The 14213-nt window shown below is 39.8% G+C and overlaps 1 protein-coding gene across 4 annotated transcripts; it reads left to right on the top strand.

The window, feature by feature from the left end:
• Nucleotides 1-268: 268 nt before the first annotated feature.
• Nucleotides 269-13721, top strand: LOC117673906 (uncharacterized). Of its 4 annotated transcripts, none has more exons than XM_034431611.3 (7): nt 269-550; nt 1046-1419; nt 2319-3908; nt 4900-5772; nt 6430-6557; nt 7042-7225; nt 11307-13721. In XM_034431611.3, exons 2-7 carry the CDS (start codon nt 1060-1062, stop codon nt 11445-11447), a joined length of 3276 nt encoding a protein of 1091 aa, XP_034287502.2. In that variant the 5' UTR covers nt 269-550; nt 1046-1059; the 3' UTR covers nt 11448-13721. The 4 variants fall into 4 exon arrangements, 3 of the variants coding, with proteins under 3 accessions (XP_034287502.2, XP_034287501.2, XP_034287503.2); XR_015732674.1 differs by having other exon boundaries at nt 514-844; nt 6382-6557; nt 11307-11711; XM_034431610.3 differs by having other exon boundaries at nt 514-844.
• Nucleotides 13722-14213: the final 492 nt, after the last annotated feature.

The raw sequence follows: 14213 nt of genomic DNA, 5'->3' as shown, positions 1-14213 counted from the left end.
CCAAAGATACTTTTTCAAGAGGCAACTTGACTTTCTTTGAGGACGTTTCGCTTCTCATCCAAGAAGCTTCTTCAGCTCTGAAGGAGAGCTCTTGGATGAGAAGCGAAACGTCCTCAAAGAAAGTCCAGTTGCCTCTTGAAAAAGCACCTTTGGGACAAAAACGACCATTTACTTTCACTTTCCAAGAAGCCGCTTCCGGAGCGGCCGTTCGCCTCACACCTATTGCCATTCGAGCACACACGTGACCTGAAACTAAAGCCCCGCCCTTCCAGGCTCAGGCCTCCCAAGGCAAGCCAGCTTTTTCAGCTTCGCGGCTTCCGAGCCCCCCCTTCGCAATCCCCGACGCTTTTTTTGAGGGAGGCGCTTCCCAGCGGGTGGGGGGGGGGAGGTGGCGCGCGGCGAGAGGGAGGCCGCGAGAAGGTATCGGAAAGCGGGATCCAAGCGGCCGAGTCGTCAAAGGGCGGGCCTCGCAAGCGGAGGCGGCTGGAATCGACCAATGAGCGGGCACGGCTTAGCGGCGGAGGTGGCCGTCCCCAAGGCCTGGAAGAAGGTTGTGTGTGACCTGCCGTTCCTCCTTTCGGGCTCGCCGCGAAGTCCCCTTCTGGCCGTTGCTAGGGTGGTCCTCCGCCTGTCTTTTCCCCCCACCTCACCCCACCCCACCCCGGGGGTTGCGGCTCTCGCAGGAGGAGGCTGGAGGGTGGGTTCGCCTGGCGCCCCTGAGATGGGGCCCGGGGAAGAGCCGTGGCGCTCTGCTGCTGAGCGGATCCGCGCCCCCTCGCTCATATTTTGGCGTTAAAGATGGCTTTTGTTGACGGTCGTTTTATCCGAGGGCGCGCGTATAAAGGTGGGAGAACCTTGGTGTGGTGGAGTATTCTCTAATGGGCCTTTTATTTGCATTTTCGGCTGATGCGAGGTTTTTTTTTTTTTTTTTTTTTTTAAAGAATACCCGCAGCATATTTTTTAAATAAAGCGACTGCACCAGCCAAGCGGAAATGTGTTTAAAAACGGCCTTTTCTAACCACCCCTTCCCCGTTTTAATATCCAGATAATTTAGCTCCGATGCAGCCGAGCAGGAGACGCAAAATCGAGTGGGACGGCTTCGCTGGAAGCTCACCTGCGAAATTCGGCAAGTTCCTCGAAGCACCGGCCCAGCCTCCCCGCGGGAGTCCCTGCGGCAGCGGGACGGCCGAGTTTGGGAAGACTCGAGTCTTCTCCCCGGCGTTTTCGTGCAGGGAGTTCTCCCGAACTTCGTTCGCTGCCGAGGATTCTTCCTCTGATGAATTTGAAGTAGACGATGACATCAGCGGTGGTGGGCAAGAGCCTCCTGTCCTCAGCAAAACCTTCCTCACAAAGCCCGCTGCTTCCGATATGACGACGAAAAATGTGGCGTTTTCCCCTCGGGAATCCCTGAAACTGAAGGTATGTCAAGTAGCAACCGAAATTGCTGAGTAAAAGTAGTTGGAGAGGAAATTAGAATATAGATATTGCTGTTGATTATTAGATTTTTTTTTTAATCACTCTGCAGTTATTTGTTATACAGTGCTGCTTTGTAAGGGTTTAGTGATGAATGGCCTCAAAAATCCCATAGTTGACTAAAATACATTATGCTGTATTTTGATAACCTTCGTTTCCTTTGGGGGATAATTCCATTTTTATGCAGTCATTAGGCTTTCATTTTGTATTTTTTTTAAAGTATTTAGCTTTCTCATTTAGCCTTCAAAAATATTTTTAAATTATATATCCTGGATATATATATTTTTTCTGACAGTCTTTAATAAATATTAGATTTTTTTAATGAGTTCACTCCTCTAACAATTTTGTTCCCACCAGCAGAAACATTTAACTTATCTAGTTGCAAAGTTGTGTCCGACCCATCTTGACCCGATGGACAACATTCCTCCAGGCCCTCCTGCCCTCTACCATCCTGTGGAGTCCATTTAAGCTCAGTTTGATAGTTTATGTTATAATCTAAATTATTTTGTCTGGTTACAGCCCTTGTAGTAAGTAATTGTAAACATAAGAATAAATGTTGATTTGCAGTTTCGTTTTTAAGAATAGATTGCCAGGAGCCCTGGTGACATGGCAAGTTTCGAATTCTGGCAGGATTAGTCCTGATGGTGTGAGGAGCCAAGTAAGAGGAAAAAGCATTTCTGTAGCACCATATAATGTATGGCCTGTAAACAGTAATTCCTTTAAATCTCAGTATTATTATTGCTGATGAACATGGCCATTGATGCCTAACCTAGTGTGAGCTAAATAGTTTTGTGGTTGGCTTTTACTTACAATTTATGAAGCTTACCTTACTCTTTACTATTTAGATCAAGCAAGAAGATTGCAGTGATGCAAGAATAAATATTGCAGCAGTCCCTGAAAGAAAAAGTGCTTTAAAAGAAAAGTCGGCTGAATGTGGCCGGAAAAGAATAAAAGGCCAAGATCAGGATGAGGGACCTCGACTAATATATCGTAAAGCTCTGCTGAGTATATTGGGGGGACAGTTGCAAGCCCGAAGAAAACCTCCATCTCTAAATGGAATTCATAAGGAAAGCCCTTCTAAAGAAGAGGAACTTGGCTCAATTAACAACCTGAGACAATTTTCGGTAGTATCAGAAATTAAAGAGCAACAAACTGGAAACAAATCACATTGCTTGAAAACTGCACCAAAGGAACGTATTAATATTTCTGTTAAGCAAGGCAATAAAGAATCATGTTGGTCAGATGGCACTTCAAGACATGTATCTCTAATGTCAAGTTCAGAAGAAAAAGAACAAGAATCCAACATTCAGAAGGTTTTTTTGAAATCAGAAAGCTCTGCAGAATTGCGATTTGAAAAAAAAATTGACTTGCGATTTGAAAAAAAACCAGAACTTCAGCAGGACTCCAACTTCAAAAAAGATACTACAAAAAAAGAAAATAAAACTTTGAAGTACAGTACAAAAGAGATTTCTAAACCAGGAACTGGATTAACACAAATTTCTACAGTATCAAGATCAGAGCATGAAACTGATTTTCAACAGGATCCCAATATTGAGAAAGCTGTTACAAAAACAGATAGTAAAACTGGGCATAGTGTTAAAGTTTCCAAACCAAGGCATGATTCAAAACATAGACATAAACGATTAAAATCTGAATATGAATTGGAACTTCAACAGGCTTCCAGCTTTAAGAAGACTATTAAAGAAACAGAAGACAAATGTTCTAAGTATAGCATAAGAGAACTTGCCAAACCTTTGGTTAGGTCAAAGCAAAGTCATCGACTGTCAAGACTTGAGGATGAACTTGATATGCAAGAAGATTCCAATGTTGAAAAAGCTACAAAAAGAGAAAATAAAACTAAGTGTAACACAAGAGAATTTTCCAAACCAGTGGTTATTTCCAAGTACGTTCACATACAATCAAGTTATGAAGATGAAGTAGAACTTTATCAGGGATCAGATGATTCGCAGGTTTCAGTAAAAGAAAAAATAGATGTTGGGCAGAATAAAACAAAGAAAGAAAATAGTCGCTCAGAGCACACATTTAAAAGCAAGTCTAGCTGTTCACAAATTGGAGAGCAAAAAGATGAGCAAGTCTCTCCTAAACAGCTAAGCAAAATCTCTGATGGTAATATTTTTGCTAGCCAAAGTAAAATAAAAAAATGGAAATCAGAAACCCACTTGAGAAGCATAGTTGGAAATTCAAAATGTGAAGCTGAAGAGACCAAGCAGAAAAGTGACAATCAGAAAGCTCTTATAAAAGGCATTAGTGCTTCTGCAAAACAAAAAAACATAACAAAAGACAAATGTATTTCCTCCACTTCATCTAATGCACAAAGTGATGCCACAGAGAAGTTTGTGAATTTCCAGACAACTGTTACTGTTGAATCCTCTCAAGAATCTGTGTTTATGGATGATTCAGAAACAGATCAAAAGGTAAAACATTAATCTATTAGAAGGTTATTTTTTTTAAAAAAAACATAATTATTAAATAGTATTAATGTCACTATTTTAACCAAATCTAAAAAACCTAAATTGAATGAAAATACATTTACAACTTAGTCTGGAAATGTTCTAAAATGCCCTTAGCTTTTCATTATTCTTTACATAGATAGTGCAAGAATTATAGCAGACTTAAGTATCCAAGAGAGTCGCTTTAATTGATAAAATAGGGATTCTAATTATGTAGACTTTAGGAAGTGGCACCATTGTGGGAGATTTAAATGGTAAATGGAAATGTGATTCCAGATACACAGAAGATCTATATTTTTTACTGAAATGTTATTTCTATATTTGACAAACATACATTCACAAATTAGCTTCATTTTGAGACTATATTAGTTTTCCTGGGGGTTTTCAAGTTGCATGATTTTTTAAGACTTTCTGATAAAAAGTTATTAAGAATATATATATTTTAGTCTGAAGTCCTTAGTAGACCTAAATTATTCAGAATGGGTTACACTCAATGAATTATATTACTTCCAACTATTTGCCTTAATGACATAATCTGACATTAGATGGGATTTTTAAAAATTACTACAGCAATTTTAACTGTCCTTTTTTTACTATGAGAATAGTCATAACTTCCTTATAGAACTGTAGCATCCCCAATAAGAATAGTGTTCAAAGTAAACTCTTAGAACAACTGGTTTTAGATGCTTAGTAAGACTATCAGCAGTTCAGGTGAGAGAAGGAAGGAGGTCAATGGGAAGATTGTATTGGCCTACTGGAAAATTGTCTTGCACTGGGACATTTTGGAAAGGTTAGGTACAGTCAAGTCAATTGGATATACTGTACCAGAAGCTGCTGAGGGAAAAAATAACATGGCTGTCATTTTAAATATTGTTATAGAAAAAAATAGATTTTTGAATAAATTTCATCATTATTTTTATGCTCATCTTAAATGGATCCTTCCCCTTTTTTTCAGTGTATGGAGCCCAAGAAAGAGCTTTCAGCTGAAAATAATTGGTCTGACACAGAAGATGGAGAACCACTGGTTACTTTTTCACAAGAAGATTCCATCCCTAACCACAGTCTTTCAGAACCGAAAGAAATGTCATTGTCAACAACAGAATTTGTGATGTATCCTCCTCATTTATACAGTCAGAAAATGAATGATTATGCAAAATACTGGACAAGTAGTCCAAAGCCAGCACATTCTTTTTCAAGCCTCACTGAAAACACCTCGTATTCCAATAATCTCTGTGATATTTCTTTAGAAAGATCAGTGAATACAACGCAGGATAAAAAACCTTCAGTGGAAAGTATGCAAGAGAGAGAGTGGTCATATGGTTCGTTACTGGACAATAAAGAGAAAAAAAGACGCCACAGTATGGAAATAGGAGCATATGTTCCCATCTTCTCCTCATCACGCAAGTCGGACTCTTTCACGAGTAATTGTGTAAACCAGAATTTTCCTAGGAGCTTGCCCAAATATTTAGAAGAAGGATTTATTGACACTCACTGTCATTTGGACATGTTATATTCAAAAACAGGTTTCAGAGGCACTTTTTCTGAATTTAGGAAAATGTATAGTAGCACTTTTCCTAAAGAATTTCAGGGCTGTATAGCTGATTTTTGTGATCCTCGTACTTTAAAAAACAACTTGTGGGAAGATTTATTAAAAGAAGACATGGTCTGGGGGGCATTTGGCTGCCATCCGCACTTTGCTCGTTATTACACAGAACTTCATGAAAGAAATCTCCTGCAGGCAATGAGACACCCCAAAGCGATTGCCTTTGGCGAAATAGGACTGGATTACTCTCACAAATGTAGTACAGACATTTCAAAGCAGCATAAGGTAAATTTTTATACTAAACTCTGTTAAGATACTTTATAATTGTGTAGTACCAAACAGTAATTGCATTGATTAACTGGCTTTAGATAAAATACCTTGTCAGACCACTGAAAGTAATAATGGTTTTAATAAACAATGAGTGGTGGATTGCAGAAGTGTCCAAAAAGTTTTGAACTCAAATGCCAAATTTTGAAATCAAGTTGCTCTGTTTCAAGTTCAAAGCAACTCTTGGTCTTGCTGGCAATGTCCAACAATATTCTGAGCTTAAATGGCCCCAGTTACAGCTCAAACTATCAGTTTCAAACCTAAAGTCAGAACATTACAAATTCAGAATCTTTTTTTACTCTTGGAGTGGATTGTTGAATCGTTGTGACAAATTCAGAGCCTTTTTTTTTTAACTTCAGAATGGGTTGTTGAATCATCGTGAAGGGCTATTTCCAAAGAAATACCATATATATAATGCTGTCCTAAAATGGTAAACGTGATGAATAACTGAAAACAGTCCACTATTTCTTGTATTTAGGTATTCATAAAATGCTTTGGTTTGGTTACATTATAAAAGGCTGTGCTTAATGCTAGCATATTTCCCCCATGTCTTACTTTTGTTCTCAGGGCAGTTGTAATGGCCTTTGAAGGTGTGCTGCTTTTTACTTGCTTCAGGTTTTTGAGAGGCAACTGAATCTAGCTGTTTCCTTAAAGAAGCCATTGGTTATACACTGCAGAGATGCTGATGGTGATCTGTTAGAAATCATGAAAAAATGTGTACCAAAAGACTACAAAATACACAGGTAATTGTACTGTATTCTTAAATTGTATCATTCCTGTTATTAAAAAAAACCCCAGTAATTGAATCTTGAAGGGAATAACAGACTGCCTGATTAGAATACTATCATGAGGTGTAGACAACACCTTTGAAAAATTCTAGAAACTAAGAGATTTCAGTTGCCATGATCTTACATTTTATGGACAGCTAAGCATCAAATATTTTTTTCCATGTGATTTGTGATTCTTCTAACTCACAAATCAAAGCTGAAAATGAAACCATAATCCGAATGAAAGAATTTCATTGAAATAAGATTCCATAAATAATTGTTTCTATTCAAGATAATTTTGACTAAAGGTTTTCATACCAAAAAAGAATTACTGAAATGGCAGCTACCATGCTACATAAATATTTTGTCAAGTCATTAGTATGACCTTCATTAATGTTTTCTTGTTACTGGTTATTCATCTGAAATAGTGGGATGACCATTATTTTTGATCCCTTCATAGGCATTGCTTCACTGGCAGGTATAGTGTCATTGAACCACTTTTAGACTACTTTCCAAATCTAACTGTTGGATTCACCGCGTTGCTGTCTTACCCATCAGCAAATGAGGCTAGAGAATCTGTTCGAAAAATTCCATTAAATAGAATAGTGGTAGAAACAGATGCACCTTATTTCCTTCCTCGGCAGGTAAGATTGTTTTTTAAAACATCCATTATCCATTCACTATTTATACTGAATTAACATAAGTGGAATTTTTTGTTTTTGAGAGGGAAAGTCCTCGGATAGAAAATGAGATTTTGAAATGTGAAAAAGCTGACAGATTACTTTTTCTCTTGATTTGTAGTTGATGCATGTGATATCTCGGAAAACTGTAACAAAAGATTGATAACAAATATATTACAATATTACAGGCACCAAAAGATTCTATTAGTTCAAAGCTTTCCATATCCAGTAAAAACTGAAATCAGTGTATTTGTAGCAGTACTAAATAGAATTAAAAGTAAATCTAAATTTAATTCTGCCTTCATTGCTGAATTTTTATGATATGCAAATAAATAAAGCAGAGGCAAAATGGCCCTTAACGATTACATAGTTTATATATTAAATGAAATTATTCCGAATCCATGGTATATTATTTATTTATTTATTTATTGGTTCAATTTATATGCCGCCCTTCTCCGGAGACTCGGCGGCTTACAATGCGTTAAGCAATAGCCTTCATACTTTTGTATATACCTGCTTAGTAGGGCTTTTGGCCCCCCCAAGCAGTGTTCTTTTTTATACAAAGTCATCTTATTGCCCCCACAATCCGGGTCCTCATTTTACCTACCTCGAAAGGATGGAAGGCTGAGTCAACCTTGAGCCTGGTGAGATTTGAACTTGCAGTAATTGCAGGCAGCTGGTGCTACTTAACAGCACTTCAGTCTGCTGCTCCACCAAGGCCCTGTTCATTTGTGCTAATGTTACATAATTATTAAATCAATTTACTTAGTAGGAAAAATAATTCAATACCTCAATGAGTATTGATAGTTCAAATTTCTGAACAGTTAATCCAAATGGAACTCTAACAGATAGAATGTAAGCATCATAGGTGGAAGAACATACTGGTAGTCCTCAATTAAACAGAAATATTTACTGGAATTTCTGTCAATAATTGATGTCATAAAGTGCAATGTCACCTGACTGCATTGCTTAGTGACAGCAATACCAGCAGTTTCTGTTGCTGTCATTAACCAAATACTACGAGTAGTTAAGTGAGGAACCACCCTGATCCAAGCCATTCCCAGTTTGGTCCATCTCCGACTGAAGCCTTGGTAAAGTCAGGGATTGTCTCCTCTTAATTCCTCACCCATCTCCTTCCCATCTCTGTCTTTTTTGCCCCCCTGCAGGACAGCATTTGGCAGCGGGGATGGTAGTATCAGCGATGCTGCAGCACTGCTAGCACCATCAGAGGGTGCCAAACCTCAAGCCCTGTGCCACAACCAGCCCCACAGCACAAACCCCAGCTGTCCCCACCAATCTGTGCTTCACAGGCCCTGCTGCTCTCAGCAAGGTATGCAAGTTGCTCTGGACATGTCAAACCTTCTTTCCGAGGCTACATATACATTTCTCCAAACTGCATGCTGCCTCCTCAAGATTCTTTTAAGAGATTTTGAGGCCTTCCAAAAGCTCACGAGAAAGTTGCGCCCACACTTCCCCCAAATCCCAATGTCTTCACTATTTTTCAAAAGGCCTCAGAGTCTTTCTGAAGCATAATGAGGAGGCATCACACAGTTTGGAGAAACATCACATGGCTTTGAGAAGAAGATCTGGCATGGCCAGCAGCTGCCTCACATAGCACCTGGTTGGGTATGCCTTGTCACCAGCAGGAGGAAGGTGGCAAAGATCAAGTGGGCACGCAGGGCCTGTGGAGCATGGAATGGCTGGGAGTAAGCACTGGTTGGCTGTGGCCTGGGGCTTGAGGCGATACTCTTCAGCAACTAGGATAGCAGTACTGGGGCTAAAGTAGAGACCCAAGGGTGGTAATAGTCAGTTGAGACTGCTGAAAGCCCTGTTCCTCTATTTCAGCTCCAGCAGTGCCACCACTGCTGAGGAATGATGCTGTGCAGGACAGTTAAAAGGGCAGAGATGGGGGGCGGGGGGGAAATAGGCATATGGGAGAAGTGCCCCTCTGGTTGTAAGTCTGAGTAGGCTGCCTAGCACCCAGATTTTGACTATGTAGTCATGGAAGCTCTGCAATAACCATAAATTTAGAGGACCAATCAAGTTACATTGGTTCATCTTCACTGTAACTAAATGATTGCTGAATGAATGGTTGTTAACTGAGGACTGCCTGAAAATGTTTCCTAAAACTAATGAGTCTTGAAGAACAAAAGTATTACAGCAATAGCACCTAGACTTATATGGTGCTTTACAGCATACTCTGAGCGGTTTACAAATGTCAGCATATTGCATTCAACAATCTGGATCCTCATTTTACCAACCTCAGAAAGATGGAAGGCTGAGTCAACCTTGAGCCAGTCAGGATTGAAATCCTGGCAGTGGGCAGAGTCAGCCTGCAATACTGCATTCTAACCACTGTGCCACCATGGCTTCTGTGAAATAACATCTGTCAAAGACAGCCATAGAGTATATACCAAATCATATGAAACAATATTGCATTTTGAACACCACATCTCTTAACATTTCCCCCAAAAAAGATACATAGATAATTATAAATAACAGTAACAATCTATTAGTAATAATAGTCATATGACACAATAGAACATATCAAAAATTTTAATTCCTTATTCCATGTTTCTATTTGCAATATATTGTTAAATATTTAATGTGTTCTAAAACTCTTAGAACTGTTATATAATGAAGTTATTGTAGATTTCTTAGTAGAAACAGGTTAAATTCTACTGCTAGAAGGGATTGCAAAGCACGTTGCTGGACATTAAAACTATTTTAACTTAATACATTGCCACTACCCTTAGTAGCACATATGAAGGCAAAATTTCAGGTTAATATCTTGGAAATAATAGTGGTTCACGTGGGATGACAAGAAGTTGTTTTGTGGTCTTAGGAATGATAATTGTTTTAGCCATACTGTGCTGTATATAGGAGGATAGAAACTGAAAAATTTCATAGGCAGAGAACTTGAGGGTAACTAAATGCTGTAAGACAGAGTTCCCCAACCTTCCCAGCTTTGTGACTCGGCGGGTGGGGGTCGGGGATGGTTCTAGTGGGCAAGCATGTGTGCAGGCACAACTCCATTTGCACTAGTGGTGGACTTGCCCATCGTTTGCGCAAATAGAGCGTACCCACACATGCTCACTTTTCACGCAAGTGGGGATGCGCCCTGTCTCACCTGCCACTTCAGACAACCCAGTGATGAACATTTCACTGCCCACTACTGGGCCGTGGCCTGGAGGTTGGGGACCCCTGCTGTAAGAGAAGTGAAACTTGAGGCTGAAATTGCTATCAGTTGCTCATTAATATATTGATAACAAAACATTTTTGGAAGAGATGTCAATCTTTCTACCAGTAAAAGGAGATGAGTAAATAGGTCTGTTAGCAATTGCATGGTTTTTTACATGTTGCTATACACATTGTTAATAAAAAAAAAACTCTTTGTTTGCAACAGTAGAAAGACATATCTTATAGAAAGGGTTACATCTAACACCAGATATACCGTATTTTTCGCATTATAAGACACACTCCCCCCCCTCAAAAAAAGTGGGTGGAAATGTCTGTGTGTCTTATAGAGCGAATGTTGCTGAAGCCCCACCCACCTGCTGGCCCCCACCCTTCGGCCGTTTTCGGCCTCTGTGTGCCCTGTTTTCGGTTTTCACGCGCCCCGTTTTCAGCTTCCATGCATCCCGTTTTCAGCCCATTACAAGTGGCGGAGATTGCCGCCACTCCCCACTGTTCACCACTGGCGATCAGCAGTCTGGAACAGCTCATCGGTGGTATTCTGGGAGGCCAATCCAACCGCCAATCTGCTGCTTGTGGTAAATCAGGCTGCGATAATGTGCTGAAGCTGACCAGGCTGTTTGCTGTTTGCTGCAAGGACATTAGCCAGATGAATACCGATGGATGCTGGGAGGCAGAGGCAGAGGCAGATTTTTTCTCTCTCCAAAAGTTAGGTGCGTCTTATGGTCCGGAGTGTCTTATAGTGCAAGAAATACGGTAATCATTTGTTACTTGTTAAACCTACTTTCTGATCAGTACTTGTGCATAGAGTTGAAATCTGTTCTTTGTCTAAAGCTCCTTTTTTTCCTAGGTGCCAAAAAGTGTTAGCCGGTTTTCTCATCCTGGTGTAGCTCTGCACACAGTGAAAGAGATTGCCTGTCTCAAAGAGGTGTCATTACCTGTCATGTTAGCTGTTCTAAGACGAAACACCAACAAAATTTATAACTTGTAAGAAGGTGCAAAGAGAAGAGGGAAGAACTGAAGAGGAAATGCTTTTGTAAAGTTGATTTGATCCTTTTAAATTTATTTTGTAATGTAAATATAGATCTGGATTTAGAATATCCTTTAATATCTTTTTTTAATTCCTTCAATTCTGTTACATGTTCCTGCTCTTTAATGTGCCTCGGTGTTGATTTTAATTTGAAGAGTTTTGATTTTTTAGTTGTTAATCCTTTGGGGCACAAACTGTCAGTATTTTAATTTTTCAAAAAGAAAACAGAAACAAACCTAAAGTGCTCTTAAAATTATCAAGCTAAATTTAAGTATTTCTTCTGAGCAGCAAATCACCTAACTCAGCGGTCTGCAATCCTAAACACTCAGAGCCATTTGGACCAATTTCCCACAGAAAATAAAACACGGGGAGCCACAAAACCTGGGTGGGTGTGGCCAACTTGACATCACTCACTCCCACCCAGTCACATGACCCCCCCACCCAGCCACAATTACCCAGCCAGGTTTTGTGGTTCCTGGTGTTTTCTTTTCTATGGGAAACCAGTATCTCTCTCTCTTTTCTCCCTTTCATCTCTCTCTCTCTCTTCCTCCCTCCCTCTCTCTCCTCATTCTTCCTCCCTCTCTCATCCTCTCTCTTTCCCTCCAGCTCTCTCATTTCTCTCTTCCTCTCTCCCCGTTCTCTTTCTCAATTGTTTCTCTTTTTCCTCTTTCTCATTCTCTTTCTCTTCCTCCCTCCCTCCCTTCTCTTTCTCTCCTGCCTTCCTTCCTGCCTTCTTTCCACCCTCCTTCCTTTCCATCCTTCCTTCCTTTCTTTGTTAAATAAATAAATACTGCTTCCTGAGTTCTACTAGTTGTGTTGCTGAAGCAACAGGAACCAGATAGTACCAACTCTGTCAGATCTCAAACAATGGCAGAATTCATAGAGAGAGGTGATCCTCTTTGCCCTTCACCTCCACTTGTGGCTGCCCTGCTTCTCTTTTTCTCCCCTTTTTTCTCTCTCATCTCATGTGTGCCCAAGTGGAATATCTTCCTGGGCCGGGATCACGGCGGTAGCGGGGATGGCGACTCCTCCCGCTGCTGCCACTGCGCAGTGAGGTGAGTAGCGGGCAGCGCAGGGGGCAGCCCGTGCTACGCAGGGGGGGAGCCAGAGTTCTTACCTCCTTGAATCTGGCAGTGGCAGCTGCTCCTCCCCTTCCCCTCCTTCCTGAGCTGGCATAAAGGGGACCGCAGCTGGTGCTGAGCTGCCCATGAAGGACATGGAATCACAATAAGCAGCCGGTTGCGGGCAGTGTGGAGAAAATGCTAGGAGTGCTTCAGCCACATGGCTCTGTGGAGAGGCTTGCGCCTTCTCGGGGCAGAGAGAATGTCGCACGACCGGGTCAGCAGGGAGCCACAGGAGAGGGGTCAAAGAGCCGTATGCGGCTCTGGGGCCATGGGTTGTCAACACCTGACCTAACTGCTGCAATAAAAACATTACCCATTTATCTAACACACATGTAAAAATAATCTCAAAGATGTAATGAAATGTATTTCCTGTTTCTGATCAATTTTTTTCAACATACTAACCCATTCACTCTTCACAGAAAAAAAGTAAATGATAAATCATTTTTTAAAGAGACACAAATATTGTTTACTGAAAGTTACAGAAATTCCCTAGCTGCATTATGCTGAAGTGAAAAATACCTGCATGCATGCAGGTTAATGAAACAAAGTTAAGGGAGTAAAATAGGGTATCAAGATTATTCATGAAAGACTAATTGACTTTTAATTTCTGTTTGAATTTGTTCATTTTTAATTTCTTCAGAGTTCTTAATTAGGGAAGTGATTATATGATTCTATAATTTTATGCATTACTTTGATTTTAAACAATTTATTTGTCAATAAATTATTTTTGTATCAGTGTTCTTACAATTAATCATCTCCGCAAAGCAGAAATTAATCAATAACAATGAAAAGAAACATTCCTTTGTCTTCAAAGCAGCTGTGTGTTTTATCTTTAAAATTTATTTCTGTAGATACTTTTGGTCATATTATTAAATATGTTTCACAGTGTTTGTAAAAGTAGATTTTTAAATAGTTTTTTTTCTCCTTTTGCATGTATGTTCAAGGTGTACACATTAAGAAGGAATGACTATGATACTATCATATTTAGCAAATATGCTAAAGGAATGCAACAAGATTAAGAACAAAAATGTATTTTCCTACAAGGTCATACTTACCCCTTTGATTTTGGAATTTTGTAATAAACTAATACGTTTTCCTTTTTGGCTCCAAAGCATGAGGCTGGTGGTATATAGATAAATTCATTTTATAATTTTGTTTTAAGAGCTATTTAGGGGGTTATTCCTTTCCTTTTCTGTCATTCAGTATCTCCTTCAGTATTTGCTTTTTATTTCAACAGCTCAGGGTTGTTTTTATGCTAAACCTTAGTTACCAAATATATAGTTACACATTCTGGAATCAAGAATTATTAGATTTTAAACAGCGCCATAGAGCAATATTTAGAACAATTTAATTAAAGAATGCCAATTTATTTTATGCAGAATCTTGTGCTTCAAAATTCAAAATAACATAGTTGGAAGGGACCTTGGAGGTCTCCCAATCCAACCCCCTGCTCAAGGTGGAGACTGTATATCACTCAGACAAATGGGTGTCCAGTCTCTTTTTAAAAGCCTCCAATGATTCATTTCTCAGGTTGCTTGTTTGAGAGGTGAAAGAACAGCAGTTAATTTTTTCTACATTTTGCACATGTAACCAGAGTTCTTAG

This window comes from Pantherophis guttatus, chromosome 2 (genome assembly GCF_059756535.1).
Source record: "Pantherophis guttatus breed Tessera chromosome 2, ASM5975653v1, whole genome shotgun sequence".
Taxonomy (NCBI): domain Eukaryota; kingdom Metazoa; phylum Chordata; class Lepidosauria; order Squamata; family Colubridae; genus Pantherophis; species Pantherophis guttatus.
This window is presented reverse-complemented; position numbering and strand designations above follow the sequence as displayed.

Coding starts and splice junctions, on each gene's coding strand:
- LOC117673906 (XM_034431610.3), top strand. CDS start 799: ATGGCTTTTGTTGACGGTCGTTTTATCCGAGGGCGCGCGTATAAAG. Junction 3,909..4,899: donor ATTCAGAAACAGATCAAAAG/GTAAAACATTAA, acceptor CCTTTTTTTCAG/TGTATGGAGCCCAAGAAAGA. Junction 7,226..11,306: donor CTTATTTCCTTCCTCGGCAG/GTAAGATTGTTT, acceptor TTTTTTTCCTAG/GTGCCAAAAAGTGTTAGCCG.